At 53.0% G+C, this 23644-nt stretch overlaps 11 protein-coding genes across 11 annotated transcripts; 5 read left to right on the plus strand and 6 right to left on the minus strand.

Annotated features, from left to right (window-relative positions):
- Nucleotides 1–286: 286 nt before the first annotated feature.
- J4E87_010408 (uncharacterized protein) lies at nt 287–1680 on the minus strand (the record flags this gene model as incomplete). The annotated part of the gene is made up of 5 exons (XM_049381982.1): nt 287–570; nt 628–697; nt 753–1243; nt 1296–1541; nt 1674–1680. 5 exons carry the CDS (start codon nt 1678–1680, stop codon nt 287–289), a joined length of 1098 nt encoding a protein of 365 aa, XP_049228253.1.
- A 2954-nt stretch (nt 1681–4634) lies between these two features.
- Nucleotides 4635–6745, plus strand: J4E87_010409 (uncharacterized protein; the record flags this gene model as incomplete). Its single annotated transcript, XM_049381983.1, has 3 exons — nt 4635–5293; nt 5384–6447; nt 6504–6745. 3 exons carry the CDS (start codon nt 4635–4637, stop codon nt 6743–6745), a joined length of 1965 nt encoding a protein of 654 aa, XP_049228254.1.
- An 86-nt stretch (nt 6746–6831) lies between these two features.
- On the minus strand, nt 6832–8081 carry J4E87_010410 (uncharacterized protein; the record flags this gene model as incomplete). Its single annotated transcript, XM_049381984.1, has 2 exons — nt 6832–7821; nt 7878–8081. 2 exons carry the CDS (start codon nt 8079–8081, stop codon nt 6832–6834), a joined length of 1194 nt encoding a protein of 397 aa, XP_049228255.1.
- Nucleotides 8082–8594: 513 nt separating this feature from the next.
- Nucleotides 8595–10264, plus strand: J4E87_010411 (uncharacterized protein; the record flags this gene model as incomplete). Its single annotated transcript, XM_049381985.1, has 2 exons — nt 8595–8811; nt 8859–10264. The coding sequence occupies 2 exons, from the start codon at nt 8595–8597 to the stop codon at nt 10262–10264; spliced, it is 1623 nt and encodes a 540-aa protein (XP_049228256.1).
- A 30-nt stretch (nt 10265–10294) lies between these two features.
- J4E87_010412 (uncharacterized protein) lies at nt 10295–12675 on the minus strand (the record flags this gene model as incomplete). Its single annotated transcript, XM_049381986.1, has 3 exons — nt 10295–11088; nt 11137–12531; nt 12594–12675. 3 exons carry the CDS (start codon nt 12673–12675, stop codon nt 10295–10297), a joined length of 2271 nt encoding a protein of 756 aa, XP_049228257.1.
- A 319-nt stretch (nt 12676–12994) lies between these two features.
- Nucleotides 12995–13900, plus strand: J4E87_010413 (uncharacterized protein; the record flags this gene model as incomplete). The annotated part of the gene is made up of 3 exons (XM_049381987.1): nt 12995–13055; nt 13106–13552; nt 13605–13900. The coding sequence occupies 3 exons, from the start codon at nt 12995–12997 to the stop codon at nt 13898–13900; spliced, it is 804 nt and encodes a 267-aa protein (XP_049228258.1).
- Nucleotides 13901–13977: 77 nt separating this feature from the next.
- Nucleotides 13978–15734, minus strand: J4E87_010414 (uncharacterized protein; the record flags this gene model as incomplete). The annotated part of the gene is made up of 3 exons (XM_049381988.1): nt 13978–14951; nt 15017–15645; nt 15706–15734. 3 exons carry the CDS (start codon nt 15732–15734, stop codon nt 13978–13980), a joined length of 1632 nt encoding a protein of 543 aa, XP_049228259.1.
- Nucleotides 15735–16123: 389 nt separating this feature from the next.
- Nucleotides 16124–17303, minus strand: J4E87_010415 (uncharacterized protein; the record flags this gene model as incomplete). Its single annotated transcript, XM_049381989.1, has 3 exons — nt 16124–16714; nt 16773–17216; nt 17268–17303. The coding sequence occupies 3 exons, from the start codon at nt 17301–17303 to the stop codon at nt 16124–16126; spliced, it is 1071 nt and encodes a 356-aa protein (XP_049228260.1).
- Nucleotides 17304–17739: 436 nt separating this feature from the next.
- J4E87_010416 (uncharacterized protein) lies at nt 17740–18826 on the plus strand (the record flags this gene model as incomplete). Its single annotated transcript, XM_049381990.1, has 4 exons — nt 17740–18122; nt 18174–18390; nt 18442–18570; nt 18617–18826. The coding sequence occupies 4 exons, from the start codon at nt 17740–17742 to the stop codon at nt 18824–18826; spliced, it is 939 nt and encodes a 312-aa protein (XP_049228261.1).
- A 792-nt stretch (nt 18827–19618) lies between these two features.
- J4E87_010417 (uncharacterized protein) lies at nt 19619–21128 on the plus strand (the record flags this gene model as incomplete). The annotated part of the gene is made up of 3 exons (XM_049381991.1): nt 19619–19790; nt 19848–20277; nt 20333–21128. The coding sequence occupies 3 exons, from the start codon at nt 19619–19621 to the stop codon at nt 21126–21128; spliced, it is 1398 nt and encodes a 465-aa protein (XP_049228262.1).
- Nucleotides 21129–21314: 186 nt separating this feature from the next.
- Nucleotides 21315–23344, minus strand: J4E87_010418 (uncharacterized protein; the record flags this gene model as incomplete). Its single annotated transcript, XM_049381992.1, has 6 exons — nt 21315–21407; nt 21460–22261; nt 22312–22582; nt 22630–23102; nt 23163–23243; nt 23292–23344. 6 exons carry the CDS (start codon nt 23342–23344, stop codon nt 21315–21317), a joined length of 1773 nt encoding a protein of 590 aa, XP_049228263.1.
- Nucleotides 23345–23644: the final 300 nt, after the last annotated feature.

The raw sequence follows: 23644 nt of genomic DNA on the forward strand, positions 1-23644 counted from the left end.
ACTTCACATAAGGTCCCAACAATGGCTTCGTGGCAGTGGTGGCTTCATGAGAGGTAACGTAGCCACGATCGACATGCGCGGATGTGGACGGGTGTTGCTGATCTCTGAACTTTACAATATGGCGTTTCAAGCTATCGTGATGGCTCGCACATGGCGTTGTAGGCCTAAAGGACAATCGCATCGGCTACGAGTCAGGTTTTGCACCGGACAACGTCCGCTCCACCAGGTTGGAGCCAGCGGCTAACGTTGCCGCATCATCAGGCCCACCCCATCACGACCCTGGTTTCTACTGACTCTTGCCGTAGATGCTTTCTAGCTCAGCGCAGACCGCGTCAGTAACCTCCTTTGTCGACGCCTTGCCTCCCAGGTCGCGCGTGGCAATGCCTCGCTCCGTGATAGCCTCCACGCTGTCCATCAATCTCTTTGCCGCTTGCTCCTCGCCTAGCCATGCTAGCATCTCAGACGCTGTCCAAAAGGTTCCGACTGGGTTCGCGACACCCTTGCCGGTAATGTCGAAAGCCGAGCCATGAATCGGTTCGAACATGGACGGATGTTGGCGTGTGGGGTCCACTGGTAACACTTAGCATGGGCAACGAATGCAACCATGTGGAAATGAAGAATACGTACGGTTGCTGGTGGGCGCGATGCCAATGGAGCCTGCCAGTGCGGCTGCAAGATCGGAAAGAATATCCGCATGCTGGACGAGTCAGTCAAAGCCGAGGTGAATACTCAGTACATTGTGTGTTACCCACCAAGTTTGTTGCAACTATCGTATCCAGCGATTTTGGATCAAGCACCATCCGGCACGTCATGGCGTCGACGAGCATCTTGTCGCACTTGACATCAGGAAAGTCTTTCGCAACTTCAGCGGCAATCTCATCCCACATAACCATGCCGTTGCGCTGCGCGTTGCTCTTAGTAACGACTGTGATCTGTTTCCTCGGCCTGCTCTGGGCTGTTTCGAAAGCGAAGCGTATGAGGCGTTCTACACCATGGCGGGTGAAGATCGAGACTTCCGTAGCAGTCTCCCACTTCTGGCCTCTATGCGACCGGCCTCCTTGTCCTGCATATTCACCTTCAGAATTCTCTCGTACTATGACCCAATCTAGGTCGCCATGCTCTGCGTTGCGCAAAGGCGATGATGTTCCCCGAAAGATCTTGGTGGGTCGCACGTTGGCATATTGCTGGAAGGTCTGGCAAATCGCTAGCCGCAAGCCCCAGAGAGAGATGTGGTCAGGTACATCTGTCAGGAGTTCAGTACCACGATTGCGTAAGACTTAGCATATGATACGTACCTGGGGCACCTACAGCACCAAACAGGATTGCGTCATGCTTCTTGAGCTTCTCTAATCCCCCATCAGGAATGTATTGGCCTGTCTTCTTGTAGGTCTCAGAACTCCAGTCGTAGTCTTCAAATTGTAGCCCGAATGTGCCGTCAAGTTGTGCCAGCTTCTTCAATACTTGTACGCCAGCATTGACAACTTCAGGGCCGATGCCATCGGCGCCCATAGTCGCAATAGAGTGCGTGCGCATGTTGGTGGCTGATGAAATGTTGGGTTGGGACAGGGAGTAACGGCTAACGAGTGATCGTAACGGCGGTAAGCACTTGAGTTGATATCTCTTGAGGTTCTATGCGCAGTATCTTTTAAGCCTCATATTCCGGACTAAGAAACCCCACATTCAGACTTCGTAGACGATGGGACTGCCGCCGAGCTCGCCACTGGTGCGCTATATCAGGGTAAGTGCGGGGGAACGCGGACAAACAAAGTCCGACGCTCCCAAACCATGCCACCACACCCAGCACTTCGAATGAATCCTGGCGCTTGAAACTATGTGAAATCCCAATGCTGCTCTTGATCGAACCAGAAGGGGATATCGAAGCCGGAGAAAGGGTCTAGGCCGTTGGAGTACTCTGTTGATGAAGCGTTGGCACCCTCCGTTCCAACGAATATGTTCCAGTAGCTGTTGTGCTCAAGAAAAGTAGCATTGTGGTTCAGGTTGCTCGTCGCACTGGATTCGAATGCTGCATCATATGGAGGGTACTGCGCGTTATGATGAGGATCGATATCATTCCTCCCTTGGCTACCGATTTGCTCTGGATGATCGTTGCGGGTAGGCAATGATTGCTCGTGCAGGCCTGAATGTACGTTCAATTCACCTTTTTGAGCTAGGCCTGCATCTCCCGCGACCTCCGAGTCGTATCTAGAAATCATTTGAGCCGACTTCTGCAGCATTCGAGCCCGTAAGTCTCGAATGGCCGCCGAGCTTGCTTCAGGCCAAGCACTGCCGCGTAGCGTGAGATGTTGAAGTATGTCGAGACTTTTATCTGCGAATCTTGGTTGTACATGTTAGTGGAGGCAGTATAATTTCAACATATTGATTACCTTATGACGATGCTGTGATCAATGCGGCCCTCGTGAGCGGCGTAGAACATGATGAATGTGCTGATCCACACAGCCCAGGTGCAGGAGGGCCAAAGGAGAGCCAATTGGTAAGAATGCGTTTGAGACCCGTCTTTGCCCTGGATAGCGGTGTGCAAGGTAGTGATGATGCTACGCGCAGAACTGATGCACTGCTGTAAGGCGGCATTATAGGCGACATCTTTACTACCGGTAGCTAAGACGGGACGATACAGCGAGATAATCAACTCGTGTCTAAGTAGTGTCAACACTACAGTCGCGTAAGGAGAAGGGCCACATCGGCTATCCGGGTCGATGTAGTCCTCAACATCGTTCCACCATTGGCCAAGCTTAGCTATGATTGATGTCGCTCGGTCAGGATCATGCTGGACGTAGTGTAGCGACTTGTTGCGCAATTCGATGATTTCGCCACGCAGCCTGGCTTGCTGGGCAACCAGGTGCAGCAGGCGGAGTTCACGACCTACAAGTTGTGAGATATGGCACAAAAGAAACATGACCTCACTCACGAGGCTCGACGCGCGTCTGCAGATGGTGTTCCGCGAGGGGAAAGCAGACGTCGATATCGTCGTCAGGTAGGCCGAGTGGGAGGCCCATGGATTGGGCAAGAAGCCGATCAACAGCATAAAGTGACCAGAAGACGCGTTGCCGAAGCTCTTTTGTGCTTGATGTGAAGGTCGAAAATCTGGCTGGGCAACGATGAAGGCCTAGCTGCACAGCCATCCGCATTATCAGCCCTCCAAGACGGGAGGCGGCGTTCAAGCGAAGCATAGAGACTAGGAAGAGCTGCACACTGAGTGCGGCTTGTAGCGTGAGTATTGTCGTAGGACGAGAAAGTATCGTCCGCAGACTATCTACAGCGGCATCATACGATGGAAAGACGATACAGGCAGGATGTCGAGTGCTCGGTAGCCCTGGCGATTGTCGATGGTCTGCAAGCGAGATGGACATGATCGAACGCACTATCACCAGTTGTAGGTCTTCCGAAGCACCATGATCGGGAAAGCCATTTCTTGCATAACAATCGAAGTACTCTAGGACAGTTGTGGCGTGTACGAAGGGGTAGAACGGGTGCCAATTAGCAAAATAGCTCCCAGAAAAAGCGACCAGATCGCGAAACGTTATGTGAGATGTCTGACCGTGTGAGATCTCAGCTTCTCGCCATAAGCGTCCGGAGGAATTCGGTTGCACTAGAGAGAGATGGTCGTCTTCGCCCGGCACGATGTCGCTGCCGGGCGTTTCGCCGTCTGTAGGCACTGCAGAGCGTCGGATCGCACCATAGACTGACCTAATGAAGAAGATGCCACTGGCACTGCCCACGAAGCCCGTGAACTTGTCACCAGGGACGCTTCGCATCAAGCCCACCTCCCGAGCAGGTTGTTCTGATGTTCGCCGTCGCTTTGCAGGCGGCTGTTCGTCCACGAAGACCTCGGATGGCGCGTCTCCATCTTGACCACGTTCCATGACCGCGATCACGCTCAGTGATGTCAGAAAGCGATATGGTGCTATATCCGATGATAATTGGTGCTGACCTGATGAGGCTGGTGAAAGCGCTGGATCTGTAACATCGAGGCGGAATGACGGAGAGAATCAGGCGCGCGAGCTGTCTAATACTGCGTATTTCATCACCCGTGAAGCGCATTCGGGGACACGCAAAGCGATGAAAATGCCATTGGTGGGCGGAAACGACGCGAAGATGCAGTGGCAGCGGCGTCGACGGCGACCGTGCAAACTTCGCCGAGCTCCGCAGCTGACCTGGCGTGCCTGACGCGTGCGCGCCCTCACCCGTTCCATCGCAACATCATCTATGGCACCACCCAAATAATGTCTTCGGCAACTCTTGATGCCGCTGCCGGGCGTCCGCTACCCACCAGGGTCAGCAAGGCGTGTGAGAGGTGTCGTCGCAACAAGAGCCGAGTCAGTCACGCCCTCCCACCGCCTGTCACGCGCGCCGCCGACTGAGTATCCAAGTGCGACATATCGCGTCCTTGCGCGCTTTGCATCCGAGCAAACGTGGAATGCATTGTAAGCAATGCCGAAGTTCCACGCGCATCGAAGAGGAGACGCACCCAAGGCCCCTCCCGCGAAGCTTCACATGAGCAACCGCAGGCACCAATCCAGCGCAATGACGACCTGCATCAAGCGACAGATCCGGAACACAACAGCCGCGATGAGAGTAGGCGTGCCAGTATCGCGGAAGGTGAAGCCAACTCAGCCATGGATATTGCGCACCAGATCTACCGACTGGGAAGTCAGCCAACCTTGAGCCGGACAACATCAGCTATACCAGGCGGCAATGTCTATGGCAGAGCCCCAACATCTCGCTTAGATCGTACTCAGAGACGCCCTATAGCGGCAATCCTCGGTCACCCTCTGCCACCAATCGACATGATGCGAGTACTTTTAGAAGAGTATTTCGACTCGGTGCATTGGTTTAGCTTGGTCATCTATGAGCCAAGATTCCGGCCAAAACTCGACTCTATCAAGGATGGCCTTGCTTATCCGTCGCAGAAGTCATTCCTCCTCCTCTTGTCTACAGTTCTGGGAATGGGAGCATGGTACAAGTCTCACAAGAAGGACGTGGATCCGGACTTTCCAGATGAGGATTGGCACGCCTGGTCGCAGTCCCTCGTTCAGGGCGCGGGTTCCCAATTGGCTGAACTGATGGACCAGAGTACCATCTCATCTGTTCAGACGTGTATCTTGCTCGGCTCCTACTACGTCTACCATGGGAAGCCTAATCTATCCTTTGCGTTACTAGGCGCAACCATCCGAACGGCACAAGCCATCGGCCTCCACCGCCAGCAGCTACGAGGCGACCCTCACTATGTCGAAGAGAGGAAAAGAGTCTGGTGGACTATCTACACATGGGACCGGTAATGCGCCCCTCCCTGAAGATACGAAGGACCTCAGTACAGAGTCTGAGCCTCCTCGTATACTGTAGCATCGTTAGCTAACTTGTCCAGCTTCGCTTCCATTACGTACGGACGACCCATCGGCATCAACGAGAAGGACTGCAATACATACCACCCGATCGACGTATGCGAGTCGCCCTACTTCAGAGGGACGAACCCCCCAGAAGCCGACTTAACAATATGTTACTCGTCCTACCAACGAGAGCTCAACAAACTCTACCTTATCGCGTCACCCATCATCGAGACCATCTTCGGGATGCGGGCGGTGGGACCCAACGAACGGCCGAGCGGACCACAATACACAGATCAGATCACAGACGTGACGGAGAAGCTTTGGGCGTGGCGTCGACATCTGCCGCCTCATCTTCTACTCGAGATGGCCTCCGACTGCAGTATGGATCAATCACGCACCGCACGGGTGCACCAGCTGCAAGCGTTGTCCCTCCAGCTTACATTTGACAACCTCCTCATCATCTTCAATCGCCCGTTAATCGCAAAACAAGTGGACCACCTCATCAGGACGCAACCGGAAAGCGGGCATGGTAACGCACTATCTCCAGCAAGCCTTACGAACACCGAATCCCCATTTCATGCGGTTCATGAGTCCAGCCCGCTCAACAGAAGCCATATGTCGAGCACGGAGCAATGGTGGGACGCCGCGTTGAGAACATCGAAGGTGACTGAACTACCGCGGCTTTCTCAGCTAGCCACTGATAGCCACCTGGTAGCTTTCTTGGCTATCAATCTGTTCAACTCCGCCATCGTCATGGCTGTGTTGGCGCTGTCTGATCCACTTTCGGACAGAGCACAGGAAGTGAAAAGGACCATCACACGCATATTTCGCTTGCAAGAGCTACTCGGCAAAAGGACACAACTCTCGATGCAGAGTAATGCGGTCCTCAAAGACGTCATCCAGATGCTACTGCGCAGAGAAGCAGATGCCATCTTTGGCGAGAGCGATGTGACAAGATCGCACACCGGGACGGCGCAGATGTCTGTCGAAGACACCCTTCGTCTGCCGACGCAACTGCCACCGAGTGGACACAACAGACAGCAACAGAGTACAGTTGACAGCATGCAGCGCGTTCACGAGAGCATGGCGTCAGTACAGAGAGGTAAGACTGATGCATTCCCGAAGCTGCGTACCAATCTAATCACCTACTTCTCACAGTGTTTCCCGCCGCCCTCGACAGCGTCTCCCGTGACGACACAGCTTATGTCCCGCAATGGGGCACGAACGACGGTGGCATAAATCACCTGCCTAGCGAACACAATGATTGGACAAATGCTAGCACCGGAGACTTCAACCTCGAAGGCGAGCTGGACTGGATCAGCGATGAGAACGGTGTTGATGTTACTGGCAATGGCCTATACTGGTTCTGGGATTCCGTCTGGAACGAGCCACAATTCTAGCTCTCGCGTCACGAACACCCTTTGGTGGGCACGCGTCTCAATTCGTGCAATTTCATTATTGCGATACCTGTTCAGCGCATCACAAACTAGAGCCTCGGGAGATCAGACACACCCCTGTGCTGCTCGGTGCGACCCTCTGCGAACGCCCTATCGATTCCTGGTCCATATATGAGCGACTTGATGCCGACTCTGTCCGCAACATTCTGAAAAGCTTGTTCCGCATCTGAGAACGCGAACTCATGAGTAATAAGACTATCTAGTTGAACACGATTGGACTCTAGTAGCTGGATAGCAAGCTTGTAGTCTCCTGGCCCGTATCGAAAGCTTCCTTTGAGCGTAGCTTCTTTGTCGCAAATCTGGCCGATTGGAAATGTGATCTTAGGAGAGCCCAGTCCAGCTTGAACGAAGACTCCACCGCGTTTCAATGCAGCTACACCACAGTTGATGCATGGCTCTGCTCCTGTTGCATCGATCACAACATCAAACCCTGCAGCCAGCCCAGCCTTCTCCAAAACTTTCTGAGCATTTGTTTCTGGAAACCCAGCTTCCATCATGTATACGTCCTCGGCACCGAAGTCGGTCGCAAAGCTCAGCCTGGGGGCCACTGCGTCAATAACCACGACTTTCGCAGCGCCGAAAGCCTGTGCCACAGCGCAACACAGCAAGCCTATGGGCCCGGCCCCGAATACCGCCACAGATCTGCCCTGAAGACTTCCGGCGAGTCCGCAGCAATGCACAGCTATGCTTAGCGGCTCCACCAGGGCACCTTCACGGAAGGATATGTGTGACGGCAGCTTGTAGCAGCACTCTTCGGGTAGACAGTAGAAGGTTGATAACGTGCCGTTGTAGGGAGGGGTGGCAGCGAACTGCATCGACTCGCATAGGTTGTATCGGCCGCTGCGACATGTCTCGCAGGTGTTGCATCCTACGCCAGGTTCCAATGCGACGCGGTCACCCACCGACAACCCTGTGACGGCTGATCCACAAGCATCGACGATACCAGCAGATTCATGGCCGAGAGTGATCGGGTTCTCGACCACATATCTTCCGATTTGCCCATGTTGCCAGCAATGTACCTAGATCGCCGTCAACGTTGATGAACACACTACAGACCACAGCGGGCGATACGTACGTCAGAACCACAAAGACCGGTAGCCACAATCCTCACGCGAATGTGCCTGGGAGTTGGAAGACTTGGAACTGGACCATGCTCGTATGAGAACACCCTGGATGGGCTCAAGACGAAGGACGTGTTCATTGGCGCTGTGAGTTGGTTCTCAGGCGACGTCAAAGACTCAGAGGAATTCTCGGGTTCGTGAACATCAGCTGAAGACATGACTGTGAAACACAGTGTACGGCAATGATTAGAATTGATGTCTCCATCTTGAGGCCCTGACTATATCACCGGCCAGGCGTCCTTACCCGAGTGCGAGAGCGACTGCAGTACGGTTCCGGCGGCTCATGCAGGCTGCTGACCTCCCGACGTTTACGAGTCGGAGCCGCCAGCCCGGAGTTTTCTGCCCCAGCACCGGTTCCGCGGCTCGTGAGAAGAACGCTTCTGATTGGCTGGCAAAGCATCCCTTAGCGCTACAGCGTTGATCAACTTCTCGAGAAACACACTAGCATATGCCGACCAAATTTCGTCGCTGCAGGGCCAACGTTAGGACCGGAACCGTAACATGACCTGACTACATACGATGATGCCGAATGTGCTCCACTACGAAAATCTGGGGACGATAAAGCCGTAAGGCTTCCCCAGATTTCTCCATCATCCCACCGCATCTCCTCCGTGTGCTCCGTAACACGCACTACTTCTCTACTCATATCTTGCTCTATACTGGTTGTGAATATGGCTGCCCGTAGTAACTCAGTGGCCAGTCAGAGCGCCAACATCCAGCAACGCGCCTCGCAAATAGCTGGACAGGTCGCTGCTGAACAGGGATGGCTTGAAAGCAAGCTAAAGCCGAAGAAAATCACCGCCAGGTACCCTATCAAGGGCAAGACGTTGTTGTTTGCAACATGTGGCTTTGGCAGTCTCGGTGATGCCTTGTTTGGTTACAACTCAGGTGTGTTCGGGTACTTGCATGTTGATCAACAATACTGATTCCGCTAGGTATCATGTCGGGCCTACTGGTCAACCCAGTATTCGTCAGGCGTTTCTTCAGCGAGTACGGTGGCGCAGATGGTAGCACAGCAGCTGTGAATCCATCCATCACAGGAATCTCCGTTGCCTGCCTACAAGCTTCCGCCGCTGTGGGTGCTCTTATCGCAGGACGTCTTGGAGACATGATCGGTCGCAAGCGCACCGTCCGCCTCGGTGGCTTGATCTATTTCCTCTCGGCTTTCATCCAGATCTTCGCCCCAGGTTTCGCTACTTTCGTCGTTGGACGTACGATTCAGGGCTTCGGAGTTGGCTTCCTATCCATGACAGTTCCTATCATCCAGACTGAGATCGCGGCACCTCACGCTCGAGGTCTCATGGTCGGCATCGAATACACTTGCCTGATTGCAGGTTACATGTTATCTTGTTGGGTCGACTACGGCTTCCACTTCATGCTTCCGGACGCGCTATCTTGGCAAGGGCCATTCATCATCCAAATCATCCTCTCGTTCATCTTAGTGGTCATGTCATTCTTCCTCCCGGAAACTCCAAGATGGCTAGCCAATAACGGTTTCATGCAAGAAAGCCTTCAAACAGTCGCAGACCTGCACTCCAGCGGCGATACCGACGCACCGCATGTGCAAAAGGTCTTTCTCGAGATCCAGGAGGCCGTCGTCTACGAAGCTGAGCTCGGCAAAGCTGGATGGATGGAGATGTTCACCCGCTACCGCAAACGCACAATCGTCGGCGTCACAGTGCAAATGTTCGCTCAACTCAACGGCATAAACATCATCTCCTTCTACCTCCCCTCCACCCTCTCCAGCGCCGGCTTCTCAGACGAGAAATCCCTTCTCTACACCGCCGCGAACGCACTCCCTTACACCGCAGCCACTGTCGCAACCTGGTGGCTAGCCGATCGCTGGGGCCGCAAGCCGCTTCTCATCCTTGGCGGTGTCCTCATGGCCGCTCTTCTCGGCATCGTGTGCGCCTTCACAGAAGCTTCCATGCCCATTATGACCCGCGCAAACGGACAATTCGCTTTTATCATGCTCTACAACATTGTCTACGGTTTCACCTGGGGACCAATGCCATGGTTGTTACCTGCGGAGATCTTCCCGCTCCGCAGCCGCAGTAAGGGCATGGCGCTTGCGACGACGTCAAACTGGGTCTTCAACTTCATCATCGGCATGGTTTCGCCGGATGCTTTTGCGGGAATCGGTGGGTACTTTTACCTTGTCATCGCAGGGTTCTGTCTCTTCTCCGCGGGCCTGGCGCACTTCTACTATGTTGAGACGGCGAATCATTCGCTTGAGGAGATTGCGATTGCATTCGGAGATAGGGCTTTTGCTGATGGGGATGGTGAGGTTATGGAAAGTGTCAAGGCACATGATGAGAAGATGCATAATGATAAGGTCTGAGGGGCTTTGGGTGTCGAACAAATACATAGTTCAAGCCAGTTTGGCGATGTATTTCTCTAAGCTCAAACCGAGATTCACAACAAACTGCCACTGCGTGTTACCGCGAAAGAACCTTGACCAAATATTCAGCACAGCCAGACCAAGCGCAAACGGCTCGCTGGGTACAGTCAAGAAACCATCAGTCTCTCCAGCATCCTCAAAGTCAATCACCGCATACGCTTCCTTGATGATACAGCGAACCCAGTGAAGAATGCGATGCTCAGATCGCGACAGCGACTCTTCGCGGAATGGACGAGGAATAGAGCACAGCCATTTGCCGAGGAAGATGGCGCACTCGAAGCTCGATATGGCATGCTGAACGCTCCAGAAGAACGCTTGGCTGCGCGCGACCCTGTCTATACCTAATCTGACGGGTATACTGAGCGCATGTGTCGAGTACAACAGGGCTGACAGTATATTGTCGTTGCGCTCGATGTCTGGAAGGTTTGCTAAGCCGTTGGCGATGACGTCGGTGTCGCGCGACTCTAGATGGCGATAAGGTCCTATGTCGAGTGAAAGCCGCACGTAAGCTACCACTAGTAGTGCGCTTGAGGTGAAAGGGATGGGTCCGCTTTCGTTGTTGGGGTCTAGCATAGACTCTGGGGTTTGTTGCCAGAGAGACGTCCATGCGCGGAGAGCGCGGCTGATCACTTGTAGCTCTGCGCTTGAGATTGTTGCAGGAGATGTGGCGGGGAAGGAGAGCTCCCTGACTACATGAATCCGCTGAAGCAGAGCATGGAGAAGGATGTAGTTGCCGATTGGGCTCGGAATTGGATGGACTAGTTCTGAAGTATGTTAATCCACGTTCGATAGCTCTTCCGATAGTAGCTTACCCTCATTTGTCGTTCCCTGCAAAAGTATCGACAACGCTTGCTGAAAGGGCATGTGATCCTCGCGTCCATCGCGTTGTAGTGCAGCCCACTGTGCGGCACTACTAGCCTGCCAATCTGGTGTACAGCAAGGGAGTCGCAGATGAAGTTCGCTGCTCCAAAGCAGAGGATGGATGTTGTATGCAATACTATGCACGTTGATGTAACAAAAGGCCACGAGCTTTGTACGTCTGGATGACTCGCGCTGTACCCAATTATCCCACATCGCTGCTCTAGAGGTCGATATATTCCTGGGCGGCTCCTCTTCTTTGAGACCTATATCTCGAAGTGACTGCACTAGAAGGCCTCGAAGTGCGAACGCTTGCTGAAGTAGGTCTTTCCTTTCCCATGTCGCAAACCCTACCAGGATCAGTAGGGTTTTCGCCATGTCCAAAGGCGACCACGGTCCTGTGCGTCTGCTAATGAAATGCGCTTCTGGCGAGCATATGTTCGTAGAAGCGATGAAGGAAAGAGTTTGTGGCCCGAAATGCGACTCTTCCTGTCGTAGGCGTTCGAAGACAATGGCTTTCGAGACACGAAAGAGACGTTCGGAGCTTCTTCGCTCGAAGCAGTACTGCGCTCCAGCAGCGCACATGGCCAGTGTCAACTCCAAAGGCGAACATGACGGTTTGTAAGTTGGCGCATGTATGAACGGGAAGTGCGAATGAAAGCCACCAAAGAACGCGGTGATATACCTAGTAAGGGTATGTCGGGAAGGGATCTGGAAGTCGGCGATGGGAGGAGCGAAGCTCTCAAGAAGCGACACCAGGAAGTTGCGATGCTCATCCGTTACGTTGTACGTTCCGTTTCTCGTTCTCTTCTCGCCATCCTGCGTGTTGGATCTCAAATGGACCTCATCGTCAGCTGGAGCTGATGGTAGCCACGTGCTGAAAGGCGTGCCGATGTCCTCTGCACCTGGGGAGGAAGGCTGATTTTCTGGTTCTCGGGAGTGCCGCCGAGATTCCTGACGAGGTTCTCCTAGTCGCATCCAGTCAAAGTCGTACTCAGGCGTCCATTGGGCGGATAGTCCAACACCATCGATGAAGTTTACAAAGTCACGGAAATCTTCAAACCCTTCGTCGCGATATGGCGGCGCCGGCTGGAGTTCTTGGTAGGTGGGCGGAGGATGTTGCAAATCAAGCTGGCTTGCGTGGACCTGCGGGACGAGATGCGCTTCGACGGCCCCAGCGCTGGGGACGTTCAAAGCCGGTGCGTCTATTGTCGTCGCTGTTTCAGTCGACGTTGTCGACTCTGCATCAGGATTGCCAGCATGGTGCGTGATGCGCCAATGTCTAGTAAGCAGGTCACGCCGTGTGAACGCTTGTCCGCATCGACACGAGTACGGCTTCTCTCTAGTATCTATGCTGACATCAGTTCTGACGACGCCCTCATCGTGGAGTCACTTAGTTGAAGGCACGAACGTGTACGAGTATGGCGAATCAGATGCTCTGCTCGCTTGAAGCTTCTGGAGCAATGGGTACAAACGTGAGCGAGTCCGTGCATGTGGTGTGAGAATTGTTGGAGTTGGAGGTGAATTGGAGCGAGGTGGGTCTTGGTCTTTACTTCAAGGTTTTGCCCTCGGCCAATTATGTCTGCGGGGTAAATAGCGCCGTGGTTAGCGCAAGGCGTATCTTCGGAGTAGGTGGAACGCTTACTCCAAGATAGCGGAACTCGACGGGATGGCCGCCGAACGTCTCGCCGGCAGAACGTCGTGTCGGTACGCTATCCCTTAACCATTCATGAGTGCATTTATGCGTGTATCAGGGCAATCAGTGAGCGCGTATCTCGGTAGATCACGCTTTCACCGCCACATGTTAGCAGTATGGCATCGCTTGCAAGATTACTCCCAGGTGTAGCCGTCATCACAGGCGCTGGAGGAACTGGTAGGTGGTTATCTTATGCGACGTTGAATTGCAATGCTCATGATGATCAGGCATTGGTGCGGCCGTAGCTAAGGGTTTCGCCCGTTCAGGCTGTTCGCGAATCGCCATCACCGACATCAACCCGAAGACGCTCGAGCAGACCAGGGACTCTATCCTGAGCATCAACCCTTCCGCTCAGGTCTTCCAGCGAGCTGGCGACATCGCTGATGAGAAGTTCGTCGACTCATTCAACGATGAGACTTTTTCCAAGTTCAAGAGGCTCGACTATGGAGTCAATTGCGCTGGCGTGCTCGGTGGCGATGTTATCAAAGCTGTAGAGATGACGACCGAACATTTCGATCGACTCAATGCTATCAACTATAAGGGGTCATGGCTTAGTTGCCGTGCGCAGCTTAGAAACATGTTGAAGCAGCAGCCTCTTGATCAGCATCCCAAGCAGAGAGGCTCTATCGTCAATATCGCTAGTCAGCTCGGCATTGTAGCGAGGCCGGGTGCTGGTACGTTGACCGTTTCGTAGAACGCGAAATATCTGCTAATGAGCATGCACAGCGGCATACTGCGCTTCAAAGGGTGCTATCATCAATATGACAAGAGCGAACGCTATCGACTACTCCGATGAGGGCATACGCGTAAACTGCGTTTGTCCTGGTGTCATTGAGACACCCATGACTACCACATCGCCAGCTATGGTGGAAGCCTTGAAACCGGCTATTGAGATAGCGCCTATGAAGAGGATGGGCACGCCTGAAGAAGTCGCTGATGCAGTGCTTTTCTTGTGTTCGGCACAATCATCGTTCATCCAAGGGCATGCATTGGTTGTGGACGGTGGCTACACGATAAATTGAGAAAGATATCACGATGATGAAACATCTCGCTTGAAATAACGAACCCCATTTTCTAGTATTCTTAATGACCATATGTTTTACAGCTTCGTAGAGTGCTTCGACTCTTGATCTCGCCGCACGCCGATTTGTTTCCAGTCGTTTGCCGACTCCCAGGCAAAAGCCGCATCTAAGATTTTTTGTTCCTGCCAAAGGCCACCGACCAACTGCATACCAACCGGCAAGCTGACCTCAGAATCAACACCCGAAGGAGCAAAGCCTACGGGAAGTGACATGGCCGGATGCCCCGTTACATCGAAAATAGCGGTATTGATGGTAATACCCATACTTGGCTTCAGCGCGTCTATCGGCGCATCCTCCCCGCGCTTCCAGTCTATGTTAGGCGGTGCTACAAATGGCGTTGTCGGCATGACGATAAGGTCGTACTCCTGAAATAGCTTCTCGTATGCGTCGCGGAGCTGTTGGGCCACATTCATGGTTTTCGCATAAAGGCCCGGGTAATTCTGCATCAGCGAGAGACCGTTGATCATAGTATTTTTCGTAGATGGAAAGAGCTTTTGGAATGTTTCGTTCGTCCATGGTTGTCGTGCCGCTTCGTAGGCTGTTGAGAATAGTCCTCTCCGACCGTGCGCGTATCCCAACATGCTGAAGGTGCCTGCGATGCGCTGTTGGATGGTCCAAATAGCTGGCCCTTCTAGGTGAAGGGGTAACGATACCTCTTCGACGGTAGCACCTAGTTCTTCAAAGGACTGAACGGCTTTTCTCACGGATGATTTGACGTCTTGGTTTACGAGACGGTGCTCGAAGCCTTCTTTAAGAACGCCAATCTTCATTCCTGCGACCGAGCTTTGAAGACGTTCTGCGTATTGCTCAGACCCATGGGTCGGTGCACCAAGTGTACGGTCATCATAGTCATCCCTTCCGCCGATTGCGTCAAGGCACAAAGCAACGTCGCGAACTGATCTTGCTATGGGCCCAGCATGGTCACTGACAGCGTCGCCACTGGATATACCAGTGTAGGGAACAAGTCCATGCGTTGGTTTTAGTCCAACACCTGGTGTAGATCGTCAGCCTTGTGCTACATCATGGCGTGATACGTAACAGTCATGGTGTACTTACACCCACAGAATGACGATGGGACGCGAATACTGCCGCCTTGGTCGGCACCGATTGCGATATTCACCAAACCGCCACCGACTACTGCACAGCCACCAGATGTACTGCCACCAGCGGAGTACCCTCTCGCATACGGGTTGTGAACGGTACCTTGCGCTGAAGTAAATGACGATGTGGAGTTGCAGAAATTCTCGCATATGGTCGTTCCCACAATGTCGGCACCAGCATCTAATGCCCGGGTAACTACGGTGGCGTCGGAGTCGGGTGTCCATGAAGGGATAGCGTCTGTTCCAAAGAACTGCGGTACTCCGGCTACTGCAATGTTGTCTTTGAGACATACAGTCTTTCCTTGGAGGAGATGTCCCTGTGGGTTACCACGTATTTGGAACTTATGGGCCCAAGCATTGCCGAAATCTTGCTCTTCTGCTGATGGTCGGTGAATTCGTCCTCGTGGATATTTTTCGGTATCGGTAGGTGCTGTATAGTCGGGAAGTTGAAGTACGTGCTCCGCCACATCGTGGACCGCCGCTAGTAATTGGTGGTAGTCCCGAGACTCGTGTGGTGGTATGCCGTTACTGATGCCAATGCTTTGTAGTACTGATTCTGCGTCCCCAACCCGTACAAGATCCTCACTGTAATACCGTCAACATGCGCACGCTCTCCATTCAAACAGTAAAGTATTTGGTACTGACCTTAGAGGCGAGTCGAAAAAGACAGACATGATGGTTACGTAGGTGCGACTGTGTGAATTGGATACTACGATAGCTACAGTCAATATAAGAATTTGCTGAACGGTATACTCTGCCGCGAGACTTTGACCATATTCAGGTAGACGAGATGTTCTTACGTACCGTTTGACCAATGGTGAGCAAGTGGGTCGACGGTCCCACAAAACAAACTAAGAGATCACGCCTGAGGCTCTCCAAATGACCCCAACTCGTGGCGAACTCGATTCGATAACGTACCAGAAAGTACCCAGAACCTCGCGTTTTTGAGGGTCTGCATTGCTAAGTTTCATAATGTCAGACCAAAGTCCAAAAGACACGTAAAAGACACGTAAGATTCCAAGTCTGCTCGTAAGAACAAGCTCATCTCCGGCTGAACGGAGGCTTATCCTTTCATATTGATTACTAGTCGGCCTTTCATAGATGCATGCTGGTATCTTTCTATGAGGCTGGGTATCTCCGTAAAGCTCAAAACGGTCAAATGAGACGAGATGCCGTGCTTGGCTACGACCTTGAGCATGGACTCAACTTCCTCCGCACTAGCGACATAGCTGCCTTTTATGGTAAGCTCATGGAATACCATGGCTTCCGAGTCGAACTTCCAACTGTCTTTTGGTAAGCCCAGCGGAACCATAACACCGCCGTTGCCCAGTTGCTGAAGACACCACGCGTTGGCTGGTATTGAATCTGTGCATACTACGATGCCCGCGAGACCTTCGCCTGAAGTAAACTCTAGTATCTTCTCTTCGGCATTCTTAGCGCTTGAGTCCATGACTAGATCAGGTCTCAGGTGGTCAGGCAAGTCGAGCGCAAGCCGACGGCCTTGTTCACGGTTGTCCATGGCTATTGTCCGGTAACCAAGGGCTTTGGCAAATTGTATTCCAAGCTGCCCAAGCCCTCCAATACCTACTATGGCTACGGCATCGCCTGGCTGGACCTGGGGACTAAGCTTTCGTAATGCGCCCCATACTGTCGCCTTTTGATGCTGTTAGCAAAGATGTCTCACAAACAACTTCAACAAGAGATGGACCTACGCCAGCGCACATCAAAGGCGCTCCCTGTTCGAAGGAAACTCCTTCAGGGAGATGTACGGTAGTGTTTGGATCGGCCAGCATATATTCTGCGAATGCGCCGTCGTGTTTAAAGCCAGCGACAATCCTGTTCTGGCAGAAGCGCGGATCAGGACGTTTTGCTCGTCGTCCATGCTGTCGACATCCTGCGCATTGTCCACAAGCATTCTTGTAGTTGAGAACGCCAACGCGATCTCCAACCTTCCATGAGCCTTGTACTTTCGCGCCAATCTGTACAATCTTTCCAGCCGGCTCGTGCGATGGTATCATGGGAAGGGTCGCAGGAAACTGGCCATTCCAGACCTGGAGATCTGAATGACAGAAGCCAGCTGCGTAAACTTCGACGAGAAGATCATTGTATCCGCATTGAGGCACAGCCCGCTCACACAACTGATACGGTTTCTCATACTGACGGGGTTTGTTAGATAAGATTCGATGTGTTTCGTGACGTCATCATACCTCTACTATCTGTGCAGCGCGCATCTTATCAGACATGTTCGTAATTGACCGTGGATGTACTCAAAGGCGCGCGCCGCGTTATTACACTCAACACCCTGGTTATCGTCATCGTAACTTCATGCGAACGCTTGTTGGAGAGCGTAGGACCGTTCTCGGATGTTGTTGGAGACGAGATTTGGAGGTGGTTGGGGTCGACGATAAGGCCAAGCGAGGGGCAGCTGCGAAGGCAGGGGCAGCTGGCAGCTGGCGCATCCCATGACGAAATAGACAAGCGCGACGTCGGTCCAGCATCATTCCTTCCCACTTACCCCGCCATAGCTCTCAGGTTCGGCATCATGGCATTAAGAGGAAGTAGTCCCGTGTGCGAAGTTTGGTCTGACTGTTCCCACACGAATTCGTCCGACTGATAGCTCTTCCTTTGATCCAATTGACAACCTCATCAACTCATCATCTCCCATACAATACAGCTATCATGGGCAAGAAGCGCGTTCTCATCTCGTACGGTGTTGATGTAGATGCGGTATGTGGATGGCTTGGCTCGTATGGCGGAGAAGATAGCACCAGCGACATATCGCGTGGTCTGTTCGCCGGCACAGTTGGTACGCAGCGCCTCTTGAAGATGTTCAAGAAGTATGACATCAAGACTACTTGGTTCATTCCAGGTCATAGTCTGGAGACATTCCCGGAAGACATGGCAGCAGTACGCGATGCAGGACATGAAATAGGCCTCCACGGTTACAGTCACGAGAACCCCTCCGATATGAGCATGGAACAGCAACACCACGTGCTAGACAAGACGTACCGCATGTTGACTGAGTTTGCTGGCAAGCCTCCCCGAGGAAGCGTTGCGCCATGGTAATATTCCAAAAATCACCGCTGGAGACGATACGCTGACCATCTCGGTAGGTGGGAAACAAGCCGCGAAGGTGCCGAACTGCTGCTCTCGTACGGCATTGAGTACGATCACAGCATGAGCCACCACGACTGTCAACCTTACTATCTGAGAACCGGAGATACCTGGACCAAGATTGACTATAACAAGAAGGCAAAGGACTGGATGAAGCCACTCGTCGCAGGCCAACAGACTGGTCTAGTCGAAATCCCAGCAAACTGGTATCTTGACGTAAGTACTACTTCTACGACGCCCTGATACATCGCTCACACTGAATGTTAGGACTTGCCACCTCATATGTTCATCAAGGCTTCGAAGAACAGCCATGGCTTCGTGAATGCGCGAGATACCGAAGACCTCTGGAGGGACCATTTCGACTACTTCTACCGCGAATACGACGAGTTCATCTTTGTAAGTATCCCGGACTGCCTGAAGGACCCGTCTAACACTCCTGCAGCCCATCACAATCCACCCGGATGTATCTGGACGACCACACCTGCTCCTGATGCATGAAAGGTTGATCGAGCACTTCAAGAAGCATGAAGGCGTTGAGTTTGTGACGATGGAGGAGATGGCGGATGAGTTCAGAAAGAAGAACCCGCCGCCCGAGGGAGCGCTCATGCCATCTGAAGCGGGACTCAAGTTGAAAGAGTCCCCGATTAACTAAACAATTTGATGTCATTTTTGATTTTCCGATTTTGCTTTTTCCGCAGATCCTTCATTGCAGATGGTAGCGAAGACGCATCGCAGCAGTGCCTAATGCGAACTACGAGCTAGCTGTCACTAGCACGCCAGAGACAACATCACCATTAGTACGTGGCATCTACAATGTAGTAAGATCACGAACATGCGCCACCTAGCTCCGCATGAACGCCGTTCTAGAAGCCAGCCCCGCGCAGGAACCGCCGTCATACGCAGCCACCGGCAACTGCCAAACGAGTCACTGCAGGGTGAACGCTAGCAACACCCCACCCGGCAATCGGGCATATCCACCGCCTCCAACCCCCTCCCAGCTCCCAAGCCATGCAGCATCCACGCGTTGCACCAAGCCCTCGCTGCTCATCTCCGCAATCAGTTGGAGTAACGATGATCCCCAGGCGACCCTTCCCTCCAACCGGGGTAATCATTGGAGGCACCTGCGCCTGAATCGCGTAGCCGATGGAGACGCTCGCACCGCTCTCTCGCCACTATCAACCTCCAAAACAACGGGGCAGAGCGGGCTGGCAAGATCCACTCCTGCCCCGGATTCTGAGAGATACCGCGTTGGCGTGCTGATTACCACGCGGGTTATCAACGTTCTACCAGGGCACCTGCATCTGGCAAGGATAGGGCCGTTGCGTGGCATGCGTACATGAACGGATATATATACAGTGACCCAAGTACCGATACTTGAGGTGTTGAACAACTGTTCGTTACTCAATCCGGGTCGACAGCACAACTACCTGACGACATCGCCATCATGTCGGCGGAAAAGCAAGACGATGTCATTGCGCCCGCACCAAGTACCAGCTCGGAGAGCATCAACGGGAAGGTTGACCTCGAGAACGATGGCGAGATCTTCAAGCGAGGAGAGGGATATGAGGATTTCCGAACGGTATCCTGGGTTCACACCGCAGTCATCTTCTTGAAGCGTAAGTAACGGCCTTCTCCAGTTCACGAGCATTCCTCTAATGATGATCACTGTATAGTCATCTTCGCGACGGGAGTCCTTACAATCCCCAGCGCAATGTACACGCTCGGCGCCTTCCCCGGCGCCATCAACGTGCTCGGCTGGCAAGCCCTCAACACCTGGTGCGCCCTCGTGCAAGGCCAATTCCGGAACAACCATCCAGGCTGTCACTCCATCGCCGACATGGGCCAATTGGTCGGTGGCCGCATCGTCAAAGAAATCACTGGTGTCCTCTTCCTCGTTGCGTTCATCATCGTCGCGGCATCGGGTATAGTAGGTGTATCGACAGCTCTTAACGCGCTGTCCAACCATTCCCTCTGCACAAACTACTTCTCCATTATCGCGGCGATCATGGTTGGCACGTGTGCAAGTGTACGCAAGTTCGAGAAGATCGCTTGGGTTACTTGGGCGGGCTTTATCTCTGTTTTCGTCGCTGTCTTCATCGTCGTGTAAGTTTCCCAATCCTCCAGCCCTCAAAACCACATATCTAACCCATCCCAACAGCGTCGGAGTAACAACCCTCGACCGCCCCGCCGCTGCCCCCCAATCCGGCCCCTACGAGTTCGGATACCACGTAATCGGCCACCCCACCTTCGCCGCAGGCATCACAGCCGCCAGCACGATCTTTTGTTCCGGCGCCGGCACTTCCGCCTTCCTGCCCGTCATGTCCGAGATGCGCAACCCGCGCGAGTTCAGCAAAGCAGTGAACTGGTGCATGGGCCTTGTCACCGCCGCGTACCTCTCCTTCAGCCTTGTCGTGTACAAGTGGTGCGGGAAATGGGTTGCATCGCCTTCTCTCGGCAGCGCAGGACCGATGGTGAAGAAAGTCGCGTACGGCATCGGTCTTATTGGACTTTGTGTTAGTGGCGCGTTGTATGTGCATGTTAGTGCGAAGTATATCTTCGTCCGCATACTGAGGAACTCGAAACATCTTCAGGCGAACTCGCCGGTTCACTGGGGGACATGGCTGGGTTGCGTTACGGGTATGACGGTTGTCAGCTTCCTCATCGCATCCGGCGTGCCGATCTTCAACTACTTGCTCAGTCTGGCGGGTAGTGTGGCGTTTGCGCCGCTGGCGCTGGGATTGCCTGGGTGGCTTTGGATTTATGATCATCAGAGCTACTGGAAGGGGAACTGGTGGCAGAAGATCATGTATGCGCTGCATGTTATCTTGATCGGCATTTCGGTGTTCCTGACGATCGGCGGCACGTACGGCGTTATTGTCCAGATCATGGACGCGTACAAGGATGGGTCAATTGACTCGGCGTTCTCGTGCGCGGACAACAGTAACTCGTCTTAGATGGAGTTTTGTTCTGTAGTACTAGATATTCACAGCTTGTTAGTTTGAGAGATACCCTCGGTTAGCACCATAATGAAGATAGCCACGCATTCAAATTCGTTTCAACATTGATCCAGATTCGTCAATCCACTCTGCTATAATCATTCCAAGAGGATCGATAGTTGTGGCCAGGACCCTCCATGCCAATTAGACCACCGGCTTCTCCTCCGGTATAAGGCCAACCATCTCGAGCACCCAGGCCGTGGAGTTGATCAACCCGTAGAAGAGCATTGGTATCACCTGCGAAGACGTTAGTACGCAAACTACGAAAATGCACTTGGTTGTTGCTTACCCCGAAGAACAAATTGCCGAGAATGCCTCTGCGAAGAATAGTCTCCGCCAACTCAGTCTTCGTGATGCTAGGCGCGACATCGCTCTTGAAAGGCCCAACAAGCCTGTAGAGAGTAACAAAGCTTGCTCCAAAGCAGTAAACCAGAAGCACCTTCAACCCGTGCGCCATGTACAGTTCCCGTAAACCAGGAGCACCACCAAAGTCCTTCGCTAGAGTGCTCATGTACGCGCTGTGATCAACACCGTACTTGATGCGCGATGTCTCTTTGGCTAAGAGATGGTAGTGCGGGGGATCGGTAGGCATGGCCATTTGATTGGTGATGAGCGCTGTCCACCACATGGCCTGTTGTTCAGCGATGGGCGGAATGGCGCCAACACCAGGTCGCACAAATCCGATGAAGGATATGCTAGGGTCTGCCGGCGAGACAATGTTGCGGATGGTGGCATCGGCTGCTGTGGGATATGACGGGTCGAGGAAGTAGAAGGACTGTTTGTAGCCGGTGCAGTATACTACGCAGTTGGGTCGTACCTCCGTGTCCTTCATGCGTCTCCAGTCTTTACGGTCGGGGCGCTTCTCGAATATCACTCTCCCGGTCTCGTCTATGCGCTCCGGGAATGTGCATGTGTCTACCCATTTCTTCGACTGTGCGTCTTCGGGTGGGTCTACGTAGCCGTTGCCGAGGAAGGCGAGAGGGTGGCTCTCTTTGTAGGGCCGGTTTAGATATGGCATCGCTTTACTGCTCTTGTTTAGGAAGACGAAAGCTCTGCCTAGTCTGTCGGCTGGTAGTGCGCCGACGTGTTGACTGTATTGGGTTAGCATGTGCCCATTCGCTATGATTAGATGGAAACTCACTTCATGCCCGCCTGTGTGCCAGTCAAGAACCACAACACACGCTTGATGACAAAGTCCGATACAAACCAACGGAATCGACTCGCAGCTATCGCGCGATGCACGTAGGCTGTCTCGAAGAGGTTGGTGATGAGACCATCGATAGGTAGACCTCCTTTGAACTGCTTGCCGAACACCTTGAAACGCGAAAGCGCTTTGGGGAAAGAAAGGAAGCCCGTTCTGAAGCACATGGTGACTGAATTTGCATCACCCTTCATGGCTTCGTAGGCGATATCTACAAACGTTAGCGTGTGTCCGTCTCAATGTCTTCGTATAGTGTACCCATGGCAGTCTCTCCACAGCCCATGATGAGCACATCTTTGCCTGTTAGCTGTGCTCGCTTCTTGTACTGCGAAGAGTGGAAAGCTTCTCCTTTGACATTCTCAATGCCAGGGATATTGGGAATGTTGGGCTCGACGTGCAATCCAGTGCATATAGCAACATGCGAACAATCGAAAGTGCGCTCCTCTCCGTCGCTGTTCTTGTCGACGTATCTCACACGGTGCTTCCACTTCCGATCGATCGACTTAGATATAGGCTCGATCTTGTTGACTCTGCAGCCCATCTTCATGAGCGGCTGTAGGTCGAACTTGTCCACGTAGTCCTGCAAGTAGCCGACATATTGTGGAAGCGAAATGTGGTCTGGTGCTGACACGGGGAAGCGGTGGTCGGAGAAGGTGGTCAATTGCTTTGAAGATACCAGCTCGGCGTTTTCATAAGCACGGTAGTGAAATGTGCCTCCAATATTGTCTTCGCTGGAGTGTGTTAGGTCGTGTGGTGGTAAACCCGCTCGGGGCTGAGTGGAGTATGCCTACGCCTCGAACAAAACAGCCTCTATCGGCCGATCAGGTGTCGATGCCTCAAGCAGCGTCTTAAGAGTCGTCAGTCCGCCAGGACTTCCACCGTGTTAGCATGTGATGATTTTTGTTGAGAGGGTGGCGTACCCAGCCCCAATGACGGCGACTCGCATCGCAGGAAGCTTGTCGGTGCCTGCCATTTCCACGATCAATCAAGAAACGATATCTACAAGGTCTACAGGAAAGTGATGTTCTAGAGTCTAGAGTTACATCTCGTGTGGCCACTGCTGGATGTCGCATGCAAGGGACGCGTCGGCGATATTCCCTCAACCAATCAAGACGTTCAATCTAAAGGATGACATCAAGACAGGACGCGCGACTCCCGACGGGCACATGTTGCTCCATGCACTTTGCTCCATTTGAGCCTAGTCCCGGCGACGATGCCGTCGCCAATTGATGTTTGCTATCAAATTGGGTAGAGACGGACGATGCCTGTTCTG

The sequence above is a fragment of the Alternaria ethzedia genome (genome assembly GCF_023757985.1).
Source record: "Alternaria ethzedia strain BMP 0044 chromosome Unknown scaffold_48, whole genome shotgun sequence".
NCBI lineage: Eukaryota > Fungi > Ascomycota > Dothideomycetes > Pleosporales > Pleosporaceae > Alternaria > Alternaria ethzedia.